Source organism: Cibotium barometz, chromosome 16, assembly GCF_041138505.1.
Source record: "Cibotium barometz isolate CiBa-2024 chromosome 16, ASM4113850v1, whole genome shotgun sequence".
Classification (NCBI taxonomy): Eukaryota; Viridiplantae; Streptophyta; class Polypodiopsida; order Cyatheales; family Cibotiaceae; genus Cibotium; species Cibotium barometz.
The window spans coordinates 27,637,605-27,658,874 of record NC_141061.1 but is presented as its reverse complement, the minus strand read 5'-3'; the positions used below and the strand labels follow the sequence as shown (position 1 = coordinate 27,658,874).

Genomic DNA, 21,270 nt, shown 5'->3' with positions numbered 1-21,270 from the left:
GAGACGCCTACAGAGGAAGATTACAGACTTCTTTCGACCAGAGATTGAGCAGTCAAGCCAGCAGGCATTGCAGATAGCCCCAGAGTATAGCCGCACCAGAGGTACACTGATTGATCGGGCTATAGAGCTGGGGCGGTCCAGGCGCCCCAAGATGAGAGGCCCATCTCGACATCGACGGAGACTACAACAAAGGATCAGGACCATACCAGCACGGCATGGGAGACGTCCAGTCAGAGTACTCACCATGAAGGACATTGAGGTTATCCGCCACATCTTTGGATAGTGATGTGTATGATGCTTACCTTTGTTGCTGGAGTTTTCCTCCCAGATGTTATCCATTAGGAGCTCCTAGTACCGTACTTTTCCTCATAGTTGTTTCAATTTCAATTAGTTGTTTAGTTGTTTTTAGCTTTTCTTACACAGACATTGTATCAGATCCACCAATTGTTGTAACCTTTTTGGTCTCATAGATCATTTTGGCCTTCTAAAGACGTTAATATATCCTCTCTCTCTCTCTACCACACGGCTCCCGAGTGGCTATGGGTCAGCTCAGAGTTTCATCACACCGATTGGAGATTGAGACTGGCAGAGCAGCACGGATCCCCCGAGAGGAGAGGGTATGCAGATTGTGCAGAGAGGAGGTGGAGAGTGAGGAGCATTATGTATGCAGATGCAGAGCATATACAGCCATCAGAGAGAGATATCCCATTTTATTCAGAGAGCCACATTCCCTACGCCAGATCTTTGAGACAGCAGACCAGCGCATACTGGGGAGATACATTCTAGACATACAGCGCCACAGAGAGACATTATTACAGGCTCAGACAGCTCCAGAGGGGGGGCGACAGACACAGATTACTACATTTTTTCAGAGATCCATACCCCTCCCAGCCCCTACACGCCAGGGAATTACTCTCCAGAGAGCAGAGACACTTAGAGCCCGCAGGAGACAGAGGACACCTGGCTTTCGGACACCACGCCTATACCAGAGAGAGATGACAGAGATCAGAGCTCAGTTTCACAGAGAGGGTGCGGAGCGATTGGCTCGCTTCAGAGCACACCCAGGCATGTTCTTTAGGGAGCTGTGGACACCCCCTTCACTGATGTATACCATTTTATACCCCCAGTATGGTACAGGATGGAGCTAGCTAGGTTGCATATCATGATTGTATACTCCATGCATATAGCTTTGCATTCTCCTAGTAATAGAGCTCCATCCCCTGCACACCCAGATTCAGCTTTTTTATTCAGTACTTTTTCATTTTGTTGGGATGACAGAGGATACCCCATACAGGTACTCCGATTTGTCTCATAGGCCGAGTTCGGTCTTTTGGAAGACGTTAATAAAATCTCTCTCTCTCTCTCTCTCTCTCTCTCTCTCTCTCTCTCTCTCTCTCTCTCTCTCTTCGCCCGCTTCTCTCTGTTCGCTTCTCACTCGGCTCCCACATGCTCTTCGCTTCTCTCTGCTCGCCCCAAAAGGACTCGGCCATCTCTCTCTCTCTCTCTCTCTCTCTCTCTCTCTCTCTCTCTCTTGGATGATGGATCTCATCATCTAGAGACTAGACTCTCCGTCTCCATCTCTCCCCCTCTCCATCTCTAGCTCTAGCTCTCTCCCCATCTCCCTCTCAGGCTCTCTCTCCCTCTCCCTCTCAAGCTCTAGCCTCTCTCTAGACTCTCTCGCTCTACTCTCCCTCTCCCTCTCAAGCTCTCGAGTCTCAACTCTCTTCCCATCTCCCTCTCGGCTTTCAAGCTCCCTCCCTCCCTCCCTCCCTCCCCCCCCTCCCTCCCTCCCTCCCTCCCTCCCTCCCTCCCTCCCCCCCCCTCTCTCTCTCTCTCTCTCTCTCTCTCTCTCTCTCTCTCTCTCTCTCTCTCTCTGCCCAGTTCGCTTCCCCTTTCACCTCTCCCATTTCGCCCCTGTGCCAAGTTCGCTTCTTCCCATTTCGCCCCTGCCCAGTTCGCATTTCGCCTCTGCCCAGTTCGCTTCCCCTTTCGCCTCTCCCATTTCGCCCCTGTGCCCAGTTCGCTTCCCCTTTCGCCTCTCCCATTTCGCCCCTGTGCCCAGTTCGCTTCTTCCCATTTCGCCCCTGCCCAGTTCGCATTTCGCCTCTGCCCAGTTCGCTTCCCCTTTCGCCTCTCCCATTTCGCCCCTGTGCCCAGTTCGCTTCTTCCCATTTCGCCTCTGCCCCGCCTCTCCCATTTCGCCCCTGCCTGCCCTGTACGCCGCACAGTTCTGCTGGCAATGGCCAGTCTATCTATCCGTTAGGCTGTCTGGCCCCTTTCCCCACCTGTGCCCAGTTCGCTTCCCCTTTCGCCTCTCCCATTTCGCCCCTGTGCCCAGTTCGCTTCTTCCCATTTCGCCCCTGCCCAGTTCGCATTTCGCCTCTGCCCAGTTCGCTTCCCCTTTCGCCTCTCCCATTTCGCCCGTCTGCCCAGTTCGCTTCTTCCCATTTCGCCTCTGCCCCGCCTCTCCCATTTCGCCCCTGCCTGCCCTGTACGCCGCACAGTTCTGCTGGCAATGGCCAGTCTATCTATCCGTTAGGCTGTCTGGGCCCCTTTCCCCACCTGTGCCCAGTTCGCTTCCCCTTTCGCCTCTCCCATTTCGCCCCTGTGCCCAGTTCGCTTCTTCCCATTTCGCCCCTGCCCAGTTCGCATTTCGCCTCTGCCCAGTTCGCTTCCCCTTTCGCCTCTCCCATTTCGCCCCTGTGCCCAGTTCGCTTCTTCCCATTTCGCCTCTGCCCCGCCTCTCCCATTTCGCCCCTGCCTGCCCTGTACGCCGCACAGTTCTGCTGGCAATGGCCAGTCTATCTATCCGTTAGGCTGTCTGGGCCCCTTCCCTTTCCCCACCCACCCACCCACCCAGCCACCCACCCTTGCTCAAGCCCCCAAGGCAGCAGCATAACTCTCTCTCTCTCGCTTCTTCCATGGCTTCCCCCTTGCGCAACCCGATGAAGGCGACCTTTATGGTCACAAACAAGAGGATAACAAATGTGGAAAAGGAAATGAAGGAATGGAAGGCAGAGATGGATGGTGGAAGGAGAAAGCCAACTTTCTCCAAATGGTATTCAATGAGGGTAAGCGGTGGAAAGAGGAGAAGGAGGACCTCTCAGCGGAAGTCAAAGACCTTCACGGGGAAGTCAACACGCTCAAATGCGTAATTTCAGCTCTTCAGAGGGAGCTTGCAGAGGCCAAGGCAAATGGTGGACTTGAAGAAGGTGAAATTCAGCCATCAATGATAGAAGAGCTCAAGGTTATCAAAGAACAAGTACGGGCAATTAAGGAAGAAGAGAAGCAACATGAAGCAAAGACTTCCTCATGGGTGGAAGTCATCACCAAGACGCAAAAGAAGATGGATGAAGCGGAGAAGTGGATAGAGGTCACCAAGAAGGGTAAAGGTAAGGAAATAACAACCCCTACACCTACAATCATTAACATGACTTTGGAAGAGGAACAACGAAGACGTACACGTGCTTTGCATGTGAGGATTACCGGCCTTAAAGACACGGATAAAGTTGAAGAGGAGGTGAAAGAGCTTATGGTGTTGATGGGGATTGACAATCCGGCACACGCAAAAGCTTGGAGAGTGGGCAAAAAAAGCAGAGGCAACGGGGAAACATCAAAGGAAAGAGCTCTCATACTTCGCTTCCCCTCTATTGAGGCGAAGAAGGAGTTCTTGAAGAGACGACCCACTTTAAAGAATACAGGCATTTTTCTTGGTGATGATCTTACTCTTTCACAGCTTGCACATATGAAGGAAGTTATGCCAGAGATTAGAGCGGCAAGAGAAAAGGGAAAGATAGCATTTTATAGAGAAGGGAGGGTGGTCATCGTGGAGCGACGCTCTACATGACGGTGCGAGACCTATGGGACCAAATTAAAGCTGGCAGCCTGGAACTGCAATGGATCCCTCAGACTTGATGTAGGTGCCTTTGAGGACAGCTTTAGAGATAGAGATATAGTCTTCTACTCGGAGACTCACCATGCTCCTGGTCAGATGATGCCACAGGTGACAGGATACAGATGGGAGACAGCTTGCAGAGTAGGGACGAGATCGGTACACAGTAGTAGAGGATCAGGAGGGGTGGCAGTTCTTTTCAGGGAGGAGCTGCAACCGCTTATACACATCATTCGGAGAGATGATCAGGCCAGATATATGTGGGTGAGACTGAGGGCCGACACAGGCAGATTCCTGTATATTGCCATATGCTATTTTGCTCCTAGTACATCGACATATGCAGCACCTAGAGGACAGTCTCCTTTCTTTGTGCTAGATGATGACATATGGGAGTTCTCTAGGGATGGAGACATCATCCTGTTAGGGGACTTTAATGCCCGGACGGGCAACCGCCAGACAGCCTTTTATGATACCTCGGAGGAGATGCTGAGAGAGCTGGACACTCTGGATATGGGATTAGACAGACACTCACAGGATGTGGAGTGCACAGAGTATGGGAGATATTTGGTAGATATGGGGACTGCACATGGGTTGGCCATACTTAATGGCTTGCAGAGGTTTCCGTCAGCAGCAAGATTTACTTGCTTTCCACATAGACATGGTGCTAGCACAGTGGATTATGTTATGGCTATGCCCAGCTTTGTTTCATGCATTGAGGACTTCCCAGTTGGATCTCGGCCCATTGGGGTAGTAGTGGATCATGCATTGTTGACATTGACTATCTCTTTTCACTTTACCACAGCTCAGAGGACACGAGGGGCAGATCACACTCGATATACTTTTACCTCAGAGACTGATGCTATCTACACAGATGGGATTTATAAACGTCTGTACACAGAGGAGCCAGGGAGACCTTTGGAGGAGTTGACCCATATACTGTCAGAGACTTTACATGATGCAGCGAGAGAGGCATATCCACATACTCAGCCTGGACAGAGACAGCGTTCTAGATGTATGCCCCAGAACAGCTGGTATGATGAGGAGTGCAGAGAGACCAGAGCCCGACTGCAGCGGGAGGTTGTCACTACTCACCGCCGACAGTCACGTATTGCCTTCCGACGTCTTGTGCGAAGGAAGAAGCGGGCCGGCCTTGCTCAGCTAGAGCAGGAATTATACCAGCTGTTCTTGAGCCAGGATTCGAGGGAGGCTTGGCGTCTGTTTCATGAGTCCTCCCCTGCTTTGGCCATCACTTCTACAGAGGTCTGGAGTAGTTATGCAGCATCTCTATATACAGTTCCTGGACAGACACCTTTTCTTGACCCGCCAGCACCATGCCCACAGACATGTACTTTCTTTACCGCAGAGATGGTAAGGAAGGCCATTGATAGGATGAAGACTGGGAGAGCATATGATCATGATGGATTGGTCGCTGAGCACTTTATTCATGCGAGAGACATGCTGGCAGAGCTTCTAGCAGTGATGTTCAATCGTGCTATGTGCGAAGGCTTACCCGAGACTTGGAGTAGGTCCACCATCGTGCCTATCTTCAAGTCAGGGGACCCTATGGAACCAGGGAATTATCGCACTATTATGATTGGTCACACACTAGCACGATTGTATGCATCCATTCTTGAGCAACAGTTGAGTAGATGGGCAGAGAGAGTTGGCATTCGAGCAGAGGGACAGGCAGGGTTCAGGAGAGGTTTCTCTACTCTTGACCACATCTTGACTCTCCGGGCCATTATTGAGGAGGGCAGGTCGCATGGGCGACGGATTTATTGTAGCTTTGTGGACTTCCGCAAAGCATTTGATACAGTGCCCAGAGCCAGATTGATGAGGCGATTACAGGAGATGGGGGTACCCACAGAGCTCATATGGGGGATTATGGCTTTATATAGATGAGTTGCAGGACAGGTACGCACCCCAGAGGGGGTCTCTACTTTGGTTCACTCCACTATAGGAGTGAAGCAAGGTTGCCCGTTATCTCCTTCACTGTTTGGTATGTATGTGGATGAGGCTTCTGACTACATTGAGAGATTGGGGGACAGAGGAGCCCAGCTAGCAGGTACATGGATCCCACTATTGTTATATGCTGATGATATTGTGTTGATCTCTGACTCCCCTGAGGGTATGCAGCGTCATCTGGATGCTTTACATGAGTTTGCACATGATAGTGGATTGTCAGTCAACCTTGGCAAAACCAAGGTTATGGTGTTTAACACCACGCCACAGTGGGTTAGGCGATCAGCTTCCACATTTACATATGGGCAAGAGATTGTGGAGTATACAGATGCATATACATATCTTGGGGTAGTATTCAGTCGGCCAGTGTTTTCGATGAGGAGAGCAGCAGAGACTAGATTGACTAGAGCACATGCAGCCCTGGGTGGTCTGGAGAGGATGTGTTCGCAGGTTCAGTTTCAGGAACCTCAAACGAAACTTTGGCTTTTTGACACTCTAGTGACATCAGCTATGCTTTATGGAGTGCAGATATGGGGACCTTCAGTGGGCCATCACAGCGCAGGCGGGTGGAGAGGTATGGAGAGGCCTTTGGTATCTATGATTGCTAGGATTATTAGAGCCAAGGCCGTGGTACCTCATGAGATTATTCGAGCAGAGCTGGCGGCTGCCCCTCTGGTGATTGAGGCTCTTACGAGATCAGTCTCCTACATTTATGGCTTGTGGGATCTCCCCCGAGACAGATATGCACGCCTCGCCTTACTTTACAGGGAGACACGGCTTGTTGGTATGGACAGATGACATCTTGGTTCCACTGTTTATTCAGAGAGGGTTCTGGACCACTTTCCAGAGTCATGGGGTACCAGGACCAGAGGTGTTTGGGATTGTTCTTGCTTGAGCTGCGGAGACATAGAGATAGCCTGCTGCTTAGGCGCACAGAGAGCCAGACTCAAAGGCACATTACAGATTTCTTTAGTCCAGCCATCACTGCGCCAAATGGACCACAGCAGCAGCAGGACATGGATACCGCCCACACCAGGGGATTGATCGTGCGATTGAGCTTGGGTGGTCCAGACGCCCACGACTACGGAGGGGGGCATCCCAGCATAGACGGAGGTTGCAGCGGCAGATTCGGATTATTCTTGCGAGGCATGCGGGACACCCAGTCAGGGTGCTGACCACAGAGGATATTGAGGAGATCCGCCAGTGTCCGATGCGGCACATATTATGAGATGGAGGCACCTCCATAGTGTACCCCTCCGTCCCACATGATATTGTATCCCCTCACTATACTCCACTCACCTCCATAGCGTACCCCCCCCTCGCTATATTCCAGTTCCAGTTTCATTTTCTAGGTGCCGGTAGTATCATCTTTATTTTTCATTTTCTGGGTTTATCAGATCCACCATGATGTAACTTTTGGTCTCATAGGTCATTATGGCCTTTTGAAGACGTTCATATAACATTTCATTTCATTTCATCATCTCTCTCTCTCTCTCTCTCTCTCTCTCTCTCTCTCTCTCTCTCTCTCGCCAGAATATGCCGAGTATGCCATGGGGAGCCAGAGACAGAGCTGCATTATATATGCCATTGTACTGCATACTATGAGATACGTGGTCGTTTCCACTGTTTATTCAGAGAGGGTTTTGGACCACTTTCCAGAGTCATGGGGTACCAGGACCAGAGGTGTTTGGGATTGTTCTTGCTTGAGCTGCGGAGACATAGAGATAGCTTGCTTAGGCGCACAGAGAGCCAGACTCAGAGGCACATTACAGACTTCTTTAGTCCAGCCATCACTGCGCCAGATGGACCACAGCAGCAGCAGGACATGGATACCGCCCACACCAGAGGTACACTGATTGATCGTGCGATTGAGCTTGGGTGGTCCAGACGCCCACGACTACGGAGGAGGGCATCCCAGCATAGACGGAGGTTGCAACGGCGGATTCGGATTATTCTTGCGAGGCATGCGAGACACCCAGTCAGGGTGCTGACCACAGAGGATATTGAGGAGATCCGCCAGTGTCCGATGCGGCACATATTATGAGATGGAGGCACCTCCATAGTGTACCCCTCCGTCCCACATGATATTGTATCCCCTCACTATATTCCACTCACCTCCATAGCATACCCCTCCCCTCACTATATTCACACCCTATAAGGGTTTCTGTTTACCTTCCATTTCCAGTTTCATTTTCTAGGTGCCAGTAGTATCATCTTTATTTTTCATTTTCTGGGTTTTTTTATCCAGACATCGTATCAGATCCACCATGATGTAACTTTTGGTCTCATAGGTCATTATGGCCTTTTGAAGACGTTAATATAACATTTCATTTCATTTCATTTCTCTCTCTCTACACCCCCCTCTCCCGCTGCCTGCCTGCACCCCCCCCCTCTCCCGCTGCGCCCCCCTCTCCCGCCTGCGCCCCCCTTCACTCTCCCTCCCGCTGCCTGCCCTTCGCTCTCTCTCTGCCCTTCCCCCCGTTTCTCTCTCCTGCACATCTCTCCCTCCCCTCCTCCCCGCCTGTGCGCCCTCTTGCTTGCCTGCACCCCGCCTTTCCGCTGCGCTGGCTATGCTGATCCGCTTGACTGTTCGCCGCCGCCTCCCTCTCCGCTAGGCTCTGTGCCGCCCTCTCCCCACCCGCCACCCATGCTTGCTCAGGCCCCCAAGGCAGCAACATAACTCTCTCTCTCTCTCTCGCTTCTTCCATGGCTTCCCCCTTGCGCAACCCGACGAAGGCGACCTTTATGGTCACAAACAAGAGGATAACAAATGTGGAAAAGGAGATGAAGGAATGGAAGGCGGGGATGGAGGGATGGTGGAAGGAGAAAGCCAACTTTCTCCAAATGGTATTCAATGAGGGTAAGCGGTGGAAAGAAGAGGAGGAGCAGAAGTCAAAGACCTTCACGGGGAAGTCAACATGCTCAAAGGCGTAATCTCAGCTCTTCAGAGGGAGCTTGCAGAGGCTAAGGCAAATGGTGGACTTGAAGAAGGTGAAATTCAGCCATCCATGATAGAAGAGCTCAAGGTTATCAAGGAACAAGTATGGGCAATTAAGGAAGAAGAGAAGCAACACGAAGCAAAGACTTCCTCATGGGTGGAAGTCATCACCAAGACTCAAAGGAAGATGGATGAAGCGGAGAAGTGGATAGAAGTCGCCAAGAAGGGTAAAGGTAAGGAGATAACAACCCCTACACCTACAATCATTAACATGACTTTGGAAGAGGAACAAAGAAGACGTACACGTGCTTTGCATGTGAGGATTACCGGCCTTAAAGACGGGGATAAAGTTGAAGAGGAGGTGAAAGAGCTTATGGTGTTGATGGGGATTGACAGTCCGGCACACGCAAAAGCCTGGAGAGTGGGCAAAAAAAGCGGAGGCAACGGGGAAACATCAAAGGAAAGAGCTCTCATACTTCGCTTCCCCTCTATTGAGGCGAAATGGTTCTTGAAGAGGCGACCCACTTTAAAGAATACACGCATTTTTCTTGGTGACGATCTTACTCTTTCACAGCTTGCACATATGAAGGAAGTCATGCCAGAGATTAGGGCGGCAAGAGAAAAGGGAAAGATAGCATTTTATAGAGAAGGGAGGGTGGTCATCGTGGAGCGACGCTCTACATGACGGTGCGAGACCTATGGGACCAAATTAAAGCTGGCAGCCTGAACTGCAATGGATCCCTCAGACTTGATGTAGGTGCCTTTGAGGACAGCTTTAGAGATAGAGATATAGTCTTCTACTCGGAGACTCACCAGGCCCCTGGTTAGATGATGCCACAGGTGACAGGATACAGATGGGAGACAGCTTGCAGAGTAGGGACGAGATCGGTACACAGTAGTAGAGGATCAAGGGGGTGGCAATTCTTTTCACGGAGGAGCTGCAACCGCTTCTACACATTGTTCGGAGAGACGATCAGGCCAGATATATGTGGGTGAGACTGAGGGCTGACACAGGCAGATTCCTATATATTGCCATATGCTATTTTGCTCCTCATACATCGACATATGCAGCACCTAGAGGGCAGTCTCCTTTCTCTGTGCTAGATGATGACATATGGGAGTTCTCTAGGGATGGAGACATCATCCTGTTAGGGGACTTTAATGCCTGGACGGCGGGCAACCGCCAGACAGCCTTTTATGATACCTCAGAGGAGATGCTGAGAGAGCAGGACACTCTGGATATGGGATTAGACAGACGCTCACAGGATGTGGAGTGCACAGAGTATGGGAGATATTTGGTAGATATGGGGACTGCACATGGGTTGGCCATACTTAATGGCTTGCAGAGGTTTCCGTCAGCAGCCGGATTTACTTGCTTTCCACATAGACATGGTGCTAGCACAGTGGATTATGTTATGGCTATGCCGAGCTTTGTTTCATGCATTGAGGACTTCACAGTTGGATCTCGGCCCATTGGGATAGTAGTGGATCATGCATTGTTGACATTGACCATCTCTTTTCACTTTACCACAGCTCAGAGGACACGAGGGGCAGATCACACTCGATATACTTTTACTTCAGAGACTGATGCTGTCTACAGAGATGGGATTTATAGACGTCTGTCTGTACACAAAGGAGCCATGGAGACCTTTGGAGGAGCTGACCCATATACTGACAGAGACTTTACAGGATGCAGCGAGAGAGGCATACCCACATACTCAGCCTGGACAGAGACAGCGTTCTGGGTGTATGCCCCAGAACAGCTGGTATGATGAGGAGTGCAGAGAGACAAGAGCCCGACTGCAGCGCACGAGGTTGCTTTGGGAGTCACTACTCACCGACAGTCACGTATTGCCGTCCGGCACCTTGTGCGAAGGAAGAAGCGGGCCTTCCTTGCTCAGCTAGAGCAGGAATTATACCAGCTGTTCTTGAGCCAGGATTCGAGGGAGGCTTGGCGTTTGTTTCATGAGTCCTCCCCTGCTTTGGCCATCACTTCTACAGAGGTCTGGGGTAGTTATGCAGCATCTCTATGTACAGTTCTTGGACAGACACCTTTTCCTGACCCGCCAGCACCATGCCCACAGACATGTACTTTCTTTACGGCAGAGATGGTAAGGAAGGCCATTGATAGGATGAAGACTGGGAGAGCATACATATGATCATGATGGATTGGTCGCTGAGCACTTTATTCATGCGAGAGACATGCTGGCAGAGCTTCTGGCAGTGATGTTCAATCGTGCTATGTGTGAAGGCTTACCCGAGACTTGGAGTATGTCCACCATCGTGCCTATCTTCAAGTCAGGGGACCCTATGGAGCCAGGGAATTATCGCACTATTATGATTGGTCACACACTAGCACGATTGTATGCATCCATTCTTGAGCAACAGTTGAGTAGATGGGCAGAGAGAGAGGGCATTCAAGCAGAGGGACAGGCAAGGTTCTGGAGAGGTTTCTCTACTCTTGACCACATCTTGACTCTGCGGGCCATTATTGAGGAGGGCAGGTCGCATGGGCGACGGATTTATTGTAGCTTTGTGGACTTCCGCAAAGCATTTGATACGGTGCCCAGAGCCAGATTGATGAGGCGATTACAGGAAATGGGGGTACCCACAGAGCTCATATGGGGGATTATGGCTTTATATAGATCAGTTGGACAGGTACGCACCCCAGAGGGGGTCTCTACTTTGGTTCACTTCACTATAGGAGTGAAGCAAGGTTGCCCGTTATCTCCTTCATTGTTTGGTATGTATGTGGATGAGGCTTCTGACTACATTGAGAGATTGGGGGACAGAGGAGCCCAGCTAGCAGGTACATGGATCCCACTATTGTTATATGCTGATGATATTGTGTTGATCTCTGACTCCCCTAAGGGTATGCAGCGTCATCTGGATGCTTTACATGAATTTGCACATGATAGTGGATTGTCTGTCAACCTTGGCAAAACCAAGGTTATGGTGTTTAACACCATGCCACAGTGGGTTAGGCGATCAGCTCCCACATTTACATATGGGTAGGAGATTGTGGAGTATACAGATGCATATACATATCTTGGGGTAGTATTCAGTGGGCCAGTGTTTTCGATGAGGAGAGCAGCAGAGACTAGATTGACTAGAGCACATGCAGCCCTGGGTGGTTTCGAGAGGATGTGTTCGCAGGTTCAGTTTCAGGAACCTCGAACGAAACTTTGGCTTTTTGACACCCTAGTGACATCAGCTATGCTTTATGGAGTGCAAATATGGGGACCTTCAGTGGGCCATCACAGCGCAGGCGGGTGGAGAGGTATGGAGAGGCCTTTGGTATCTATGATTGCTAGGATTATTAGAGCCAAGGCCGTGGTACCTCATGAGATTATTCGAGCAAAGCTGGCGGCTGCCCCTCTGGTGATTGAGGCTCTTACGAGATCAGTCTCCTACATATATGGCTTGTGGGATCTCCCCCGAGACAGATATGCACGCCTCGCCCTTGAGTCCTCCCGACAGTTAGCTTTACAGGGAGACACGGCTTGTTGGTATGGACAGATGACATCTTGGTTCCACGCGCATGGTTTTAGCATGGATAGATTGCCTCCCTTCCAGTATTCTCTAGAGGCACCCTCTCTCACTCTCACACGGACAGAGATTACCAAACTCATCCGTCAGGATTTAGTTCAGCTGGACATTAGGAGGACATGGATACAGCCGACTGAGGAGCTGGGCACGAAGATGGCTTTCTACAGAGAGCATTTTCTTCAGCTCACAGCAGATGGTTTTGTGATCAGACCCAGTTACATGGATGTAGACTTGTCTCATGCAGTACGATGTGCTATTGGTCAGATTCGCACATCCTCACACCAGCTTGAGATTGAGATTGGCCGATATAGAGGTATACCAGAGCTGAGGCCAGGATATGTCGAGTATGCCATGGGGAGCCAGAGACAGAGCTGCATTCTATATGCCATTGTACTGCATACTATTGAGATATGTGGTCGTTTCCACTGTTTATTCAGAGAGGGTTTTGGACCACTTTCCAGAGTCATGGGGTACCAGGACAAGAGGTGTTTGGGATTGTTCTTGCTTGAGCTGCGGAGATATAGAGATAGCCTGCTTAGGCGCATAGAGAGCCAGACTCAGAGGCACATTACAGACTTCTTTAGTCCAGCCGTCACTGCGCCAGATGGACCACAACAGCAGCAGGACATGGATACCGCCCACACCAGCGGTACACTGATTGATCATGCGATTGAGCTTGGGTGGTCCAGACGCCCACGACTACGGAGGAGGGCATCCCAGCATAGACGGAGGTTGCAGCGGCGGATTCGGATTATTCTTGCGAGACATGTGGGACACCCAGTCAGGGTGCTGACCACAGAGGATATTGAGGAGATCCGCCAGTATCCGATGCGGCACATATTATGAGATGGAGGTACCTCCATAGTGTACCCCCCGTCCCACATGATATTGTATCCCCTCACTGTACTCCACTCACCTCCATAGCGTTACCCCCCCCCTCACTATATTCACACCCTATAAGGGTTTCTGTTTACCTTCCAGTTCCAGTTTCATTTTCTAGGTGCCAGTAGTATCATCTTTATTTTTCATTTTCTGGTTTTTTATCCAGACATTGTATCACATCCACCATGATGTAACTTTTTGGTCTCATAGGTCATTATGGCCTTTTGAAGACGTTAATATAACATTTCATTTCATTTCATTTCTCCCTCCCTCAAGGCTCATACATACACACTCTAGTCTCTCTCTCTCTCTCAACTTTCACTATATATCTATCTATCACTATATATATATATATATATATATAATAGACGCCTCTAACGTCTCTAAAAAAAATACGAGTCTTTCGAGGCGCGTACCATACCCGCCTCGTACCAAACGCCTCTGACACCTCTAACAACCATGGCTGACCACAAAGTCCCATTGCAGTTCCAGGGATCGCCATCCTCAAATGTGTGGTCCCATAGACCCCGTGTCCCTATTTGGGATGTTTGTCTGTGTGATGATGACCTTGCCATCTCTATAAACTACCCATTTCCCCGCTTGACGGGCTTCAAGCACCTACGGCATGCTCATTTTCCTATGCTCCACCAGTGTGGGAGTGAGGTCATCGCCAACATAAATTTTCTCACTTTTGAGGGCTGCTCTATGATCCAAGAATGCTTGCCGGCTGATGGTCCCCTTGAATTTGAGTAGTAGTGGGCGGGCACGTGTGGTGCTCTCCATGCATCCATATATGATGTGCCTTCTATGCCCATTTCCCGACACTATGGTGGTGTTTGCCTCGACCACACGCCCTTGTTGAATGATGGCTGAAGTCTCTACTCAAACTTTTGCTTCTTCTCGTTTTCCAAGATCATTCTCAAAGGAGTCACTTTCAGCAAGACCTTCCAAAAATTTTGGATATGTAGGAAGAGACAAATTCACCCTCTTTTTGGATTAACCAATCCCACTCCTAGTGCATATTAAATTTGGGGAAAATTTTTGAGCATAAAAGTTTTCCTTAAATTCAACTCATCTATTGGCAGCTTGGCCAAATAATTTCTCGACCAATTTCTGGCAATGCCTTTTAGATACATGCCAAGTTCCAACAAGGTGAAATTTTGACTTTTCAAATAAATCTTCATCACAAAAAGCTATTTCAAATTGAGAGATAAAAGATAAATCTTTAAGTGGCATCCAACTCACCATTAAAACTTTTTGACTGATAACCTTCTATCCCAATTTAAATTTTTTTAATCACGGCGTGGTGTCACCAATTTGGGAATTTCCCACTTTTCATATGAGGACGAGCACTAGAAAGCACAAGGACATACATGGTCAAGATGGAGCTGTGGGCTTCAGCATGGGCAGCCAGATGGTCAACTCTCTCAACATGTCGCAATGGTTGTTAAATATGTTTTACCCTTGGCTAAGGTGGAGAAAAACATTAAAAAGGGGGCTACTTTTTACAGGTCACCAACTTCCTTCCTGTAGCCTTTTATGAACAGGCCATACACCCCTAGTTCTACTCATCTCTCCTACCCATACTGTTTTTCACACAGACTGTAACTTCTTAAAACTGGCCGTGCAGCACCAGGCCGTACTTGTATACCTGCTGCTCTGCCTGTACCTGCGCATACCCTGCCCCTGTTAGACCTGCCCATGGTTTCCATGCAGAAGTTGTTGCTGCTGTTGACACCACTTGTACCTGTGATTTGATTCTGATGCTTTTGTTGTTGGACCTTTTGGTTGGAATTCCGATTACCAGCTAGTATTCGGAGCCTCATGTATGTATACCCCTGTTTGTGTACCCATGTGTGTGTGAGAGAGAGCAACCCCTAAAGGGGTGCGAACACTCACTTATGTGTAAGTGTGCTTATGTGTGTGAACCCACCCTTAGGAAGATAAGCTATTATGTGTGAAGTAAGCAGTGATGTCAATGGCCATGCCATGTGTCACTCACCTAGTGTGTTTGATTGAGTCAAAAGCATTGTACTCTATTGAAGCTAATACAAGTTAGAGGCTACAAAAGCATTGTACTCTATTGAAGCTCATACAAGAGTCACATCATTGAGTCGTGCAATATACTCTCTCTCTCTCTCTCTCTCTCTCTCTCTCTCTCTCTCTCTCTCTGCACAGCAACAATGGAGAGGTTCCATCCTCCTTAGCCTTGCAAAACCCTAACTCTATTAGGACCTACAAATGGTATCAGAGCATAGATTTAGGGTTTTGTTGTTGCCATCACCGCCATGATCATCCCTTCACCTACCCTTCTGCAAGCCAGCAGCTGCTCCCCAGCCGGCCTTAAGCCACAAGCTAGGACCATGTGAAACAACGAGACCTTCTTTAAACTAAGTTTAGTGAGTCTTTAGCAATCCTTTAAATAGCATACATGAACTGAAAGATGAAGTTGAGACGACACCAGATTGGGTCCCAAATTACCCACTAAAGAGCCCCCCCTGCAAGCAGGAGTATTTGCTTTATTTCTTTTGGAGAACTGAATACAAGGTGAATTGTGTCCACAAGACTGAGCGGACCAGCTATCTGACTGACTACCAAACGCAAGGACAAAGTGACCAAACGTTGGGCAGAACTGTGCATAAGCAACTGTCAAGCTATCTTCGAAGACAATACATCAGCCTGAGACTCAGGGTTGGTGTGCAAGAGACTGAGCTTCTGATGCCTTAGCTTGGAAAGCACAAAGAATGCTGAAAGTATGCAAAGGCTGGATGCCTGAGCACACATGCTTGACTGTTGCTTGAGAACTTGATCTGTGTCTGATGATTTATGTACTGTGGTTGCTCGCTTTTTTATATGTCCATAGGGAGGCATTTTGCGTATAAAAGCATTGAACTTCATATCAATCAATAGAAGCACTAGCACTACATTGTACTGTGCAATCATCAACTTTCAATTTGTTACATCACACTCCCTCTCTCTTCTACACATGCACCATGGAGGCCCATCATCCTTCCCAGTTGATGGACTATTAACCCTAAAGCTCCACAAGGCCCTTGGTTCAAAACCCCACAGTGCTTTCTCGACAGCATCGCCTACAGGCGAGTGCCTACCAGTGGTGAAAAATGGTAGCTAGAGGAGGATCTTGGGCCTAAGGCCGGTCAGAAAAAAAAATTTAATGACTTGCAAAAAATTTAGTGCTCTAAGAACTTTCAAAAATGAAGAGCAACTACAATACGTGTGAGATGAGGAATTAATTTCTCATAAATGCACTATAGATAATACTTTTTGAAAGCAATAGCAAAGTTATTTGAATACTTGTCTCGTAGGAAATGACAAAATCATGGTAAAATTTAGGTAATATTTTTTGAAAATAATAGCAAAGTTATTTGAATACTTGTCTGCGTAGGAAATGACAAAAACACATTAAAATTTAAGTGAAGAAGCTTCAACACTTGAAGAGATTGAATTACATAATCTTAATTCATTATTTAATCAGGCCTATCCCAGCTTCATTTTCACTTTTTCCTAAAATTGACATTTTCAAATAGCATAGAACAACTTGTATCCATGAGGCTTGAATAGCAAAATTGGAGATCCCCTTCCCAATGGCCTTCAAAAGACAAAACCCTTTAGAGTAGAAAGGCAAAACCTAATACATTCCACAAAAAGCTCGTTCAGAGAAATATGCAAAGAATATTGTCTCACAAAGTACCTAGAATACTTGGGAAAAATGATCCTTGTGCTCTTGGACTAATCGATTGAAGATCATAAAATGTCATAAAATGTCATAAAATGTCATTCATGAAGCTTATGAAAGTTGTTAGGGCATTGTTAACCCAAAAGGCATGACCGGTATTCATAATGCCCATAATTCTTACAAAAATAAGTCTTGTATTAATCTACTTTGCAAATGCAAATATGATGATAGCCAGACTAGCATGAAGAAATTGGTCGAAAGTTCATCAATCCAGTGTATCGGATATTTATTCTTGATAGTAAGCTTGTTCAAGGCTCATTAACCAATGCACACATGCATAAATTATGTTTTCTTTCCAATCACCAAAAGTAAAGTTCCAAGGGGACCTTTGCTAGGGCAGATATCACTTTTCAGACGATTATGTAAACTACCACTCTATCTCGTTAAAGAAACACAACACCGAACTCGAATAGATTATGAGAGTAGCAACGTCAAGAAAAAGGTCCCTGCAAAGATCCACTAGTCTTCAAAGGGGAAGAAGACTAGGCAGCTCATGAGGAAAAAGGTTCAAAAAATGGTCAAGTATGAACTTTAGAGGAAGGAGTAGCATAAGAGAGCACACCAGGTAGTCCCGTTACACTCATATTTTGGCTTGTAATGCCATCAAGACATGCATAGTCGACTGCTGGTGACCTCTAATAAGATCAATAGTTGCATCTTTCTGCTGAAACTACAATGCTACACTGATTATGTCATCGTGTTGGTGCACCATAGCTGACCAAGGATCATGTCATACCCAAAATCCAGGGTAGTTGAGGCAACATGGTGTTCTAGAACATAGCGCCAGTTTGAGTTGTAGGTGATCCACCAAAGAAATGGCCACAAAATTCTGTGAAAAGCCTTTATACGCCAAGATTGTAATTGGAGTTCCACGAACACTCCTCATAAAGCTCAAAATTTCTATAGAGCATCTCATAAAGCTGTTGTACATTAACAGCCATAGCATTAGCGCAACCAAGAGTCGATTGAGCCACTATCCGTTTGCCCGTGGAATTATTCTAGACCCATCCATTCAAACTCGGTGAGGGTTCTAGTCGCCTCACAGATTACGAACTTCTAAGTTTTCTAAGAAGTGAATGCTACTAGTGCTGATGTCTACAGCCGAAATCGATTCCATCTGCCTCAATTGGAAATCCATTGTAGTGCTTAATTTTTTCTCTAGCTTGCCACTACTCATTGTTATCCTTCAGCAGCCTAGCTCCTTGGATGGTTGTATCTCATTCTTGTGGCTCTTGCCCTTCTATCCTCTTTAGTTTTTGTCCATCCTTCTCCTATCATAGCTTCAGCTATGCTTTTGCCCCTTCCTTGGCTGTGCTACCAACTGTCTCTCCATGGCACATAGACACTATGACCCAAAAATTAAAAGATTGTAATGTGTGTCCAAATTAACTCAGAAAACTCAGAAAATTTAAAATAAAATGAAAAAAAATCCAAGATTGAAAAAAAACGCAGGACATGCAAATCACCAGACCTCGCAGATCATAATTTTTCGCAAAAAAATATCATAAAACTCCATAAAATCTTTGTATCACAGTAAAGTACATGGCTAAGCTTGACAAGGCTAAGAACACAATGAAAAGACAAAAAGAAAGGAAATAATGGACCTGAGGCAAACGAAAGCGTCGTCGTGAAAGTGCTCTGAACGCCATAGCTGAGGTTGCTTTGTTCAATAATTACTCTAACAACTATAATAGTATGGAACAAGTAGTCTTAGAACTATGACCTAACAACGATAATAGTATTTGTGAGATGTGGAAATTATTTTATTTTTATGCCTTAAATAGCACTTAAATAGTTCTGCACCTAGCACTGCCCCCACCCATGCACAGTCTCCCCTTTTGTACACTTCTTCCACGTGGCTAGAGGAGGAAGGGAGGAGAAAATTAGAGGACATGCTAGAGAGAGTGACAAGTGGTAGAAACCTGAGCTTAATAGAATAGATACACTTTTGTAAAAATTTGCATCTTATAGTTGTTGTTTCAACACAAGCCATGAAGCTCACATTAGAGCACTCACTTTGCATCGTAAATCTGGAAAGAACAAAGAAGGCAATGTATAAAAATCCAAATTGCATTTTATTGGTCTTGCCTAATGCAAGACATTTTGAGAAGAAGCGGATTTTGGTTCAACTTCTTTTGGTCAATCATCATGTAGGGTGTGCCTTAATGCCAATAACGACATTCTAAAGCCCTTAGGCAACCAATACATGATGCATCATATATGACCACCAATAGGTAGTTGGTCCCATTAAGCTTATCCTTATCGCGGCTAAAGTATAAAAACAACTCCATCGTTGTCTACCATTTTAGCCTATAAATAATGAATCTTACACAAAATGCAAATATCCCAACTACTTGTAGGTATTGTTAATGCCCACTAAATGCAACCAAAATGGTTACCCTAGTAGATCACTGATCAGACAAAGAAAACCTGTAAAGCATATGAAAAATGGTAGAGTGTAGAAATGTTATGAGCATGAATGGAGAATGTTAACAATATTGTTATTTACACACCAAATGTTGGAGTGTGTTTTTTGAGGGAGCTTGGTGGAGGGAGCGTTTACTAGCAACTCTTCTCTTTTAAAAACGTGGGCATTCTCTCTCTAGTCCCTCCACCACTACCTCTAGCATAGCCCACCACTACGTCCTACAACCTCCACCCACCACCTACTAGAAGACCCAGCCCACTTTCTCCGCTTTAGCCCAACTTGGCTCCTCCCTTCTCTCTCTCTCTCTCTCTCTCTCTCTCTCTCTCTCTTAATCTCCCACCCTCTTCCCTCTCTCTCTCTCTCTCCCTCTCCCACCCTCTTCCCCCTCTCACTCCCTCTCCCTTATCCACCCTCCCTCTCACTTTCTCTCTTTCCCTCTCTCCTTTCGTATATATATATTTCTCTCTCCTTCTCGCTCTCCCTCCCTCTTCCCTCTCTCCTTTCCTATATATATATTTCTCTCTCCTTCTACCTCTCCCTCCCTCTTCCATCTCTGCTTCCCTCTCCCTCCCCCACCCTCCCTATGCATAATCTCTCCCTCCCTCTCCTTCTCCCTCCCTATGCATAATCTATTCTTCCCTCTCTCTCCCAACCTCATTCTTTATTTCTCCCTCTCCTGCCCTCTTCCTCTCCTATTCATTGCTCTCTCCCTCTCCCTCTCCCTCTCTCACCCTCACTATGCATAATCTCTCTCTCTCTCTCTCTCTCTCTCTCTCTCTCTCTCTCTCTCTCTCTCTCCTCTTCCAGCCTATGCCTCTCCCTTTCCCACCCTCTTCCCTCTCTCTCTCTCTCTCTCTCTCTTTCTCTCTCCTTCCTCTCCCACACGATTCCTCCATGTCCCACCCTTCCTCTCACTCTTTGTCCTTCCCTCTCTTTCCTTACCTCCCGACATTTTTTTCTCCCTCTCCCACCCTCTTCCATCTTTTTCTCCTTCCTTTTCCTCTCCTTGTCACTCTCCCACTGTCCTCTTTCACTTTCCCATCCTATCTCTCTCTCTTTCTCCTCATCTTACTTCTCTCTCTACTTACTTTATCCTACATGCTAATGCATGTATGAGCCATTACAATATATTGCATCTTATGGCATGTCATAACATTGGGATGTTATTACATATGTATGTCATTGCATTTCATTGCATGGTACTACTTTATAATGCATGGTGTTGCATGTGATTTCATGTCATTGCATCACTTCAGGAGTATTGCACGTCATTATGTGCCTGCGCATGTCATTGGACGCCTTTGCATATGACATGTCATTGCATGCCTTTACATGTGACATGTCATTGCATGTCTTTACATGCGACTTCATGTCATTGCTTCATTGCATGAAACAACTTTATAATGCATAGTTTTGCATGTGATTTCATGTCATTGTATGCACTTCAGGAGTATTACATGTCATTATGTGCATGTCGTTAGATACCTTTACATGTGATATGTCATTGCATGCCTTTGCATGTGACTTCGTATCATTGCTTCATGTCATAAAAACAAATGAACAATGCAAAATTGAAAAGCATAATCCCTCAGGGGTGCACTATTAAGAAACCCTATGTATCACGTGTGTTCAAGGGGTATTAAAAAAACCCCTTACCTATGAATTTTTCATGAATAAAACGATCCCTTTTTATTTATGGACTTACGGGTTTTTTTTTTTTAAAGTCAATTAAAAAAACCCCTTCTGTAAATGTATTTCTGTAAATTTACCTTAAATTTTTGAATTAAAAACCCCCTTTTTTGAATTCATGTGGTATACTTAAATATTTTTAGGTGAACCCCCTGAGGATAATCCATATCGAT

General features: G+C 47.0%; 1 protein-coding gene across 4 annotated transcripts in view; it reads right to left on the bottom strand.

The window, feature by feature from the left end:
* LOC147630514 (mitochondrial-processing peptidase subunit alpha-like) overlaps window positions 1-18,742 on the bottom strand; it is a 52,182-nt gene extending 33,440 nt beyond the window's left edge. For all 4 annotated transcript variants that reach the window (XM_086810401.1, XM_086810402.1, XM_086810404.1 and 1 more), the window contains exon 1: window positions 18,585-18,742. In XM_086810401.1, coding sequence (XP_086666527.1) covers window positions 18,585-18,629 — 45 coding nt within the window. In that variant the 5' untranslated portion in view covers window positions 18,630-18,742. The remainder of the gene's footprint in view (window positions 1-18,584) is intronic.
* Between the last annotated feature and the right edge of the window lie 2,528 nt (window positions 18,743-21,270).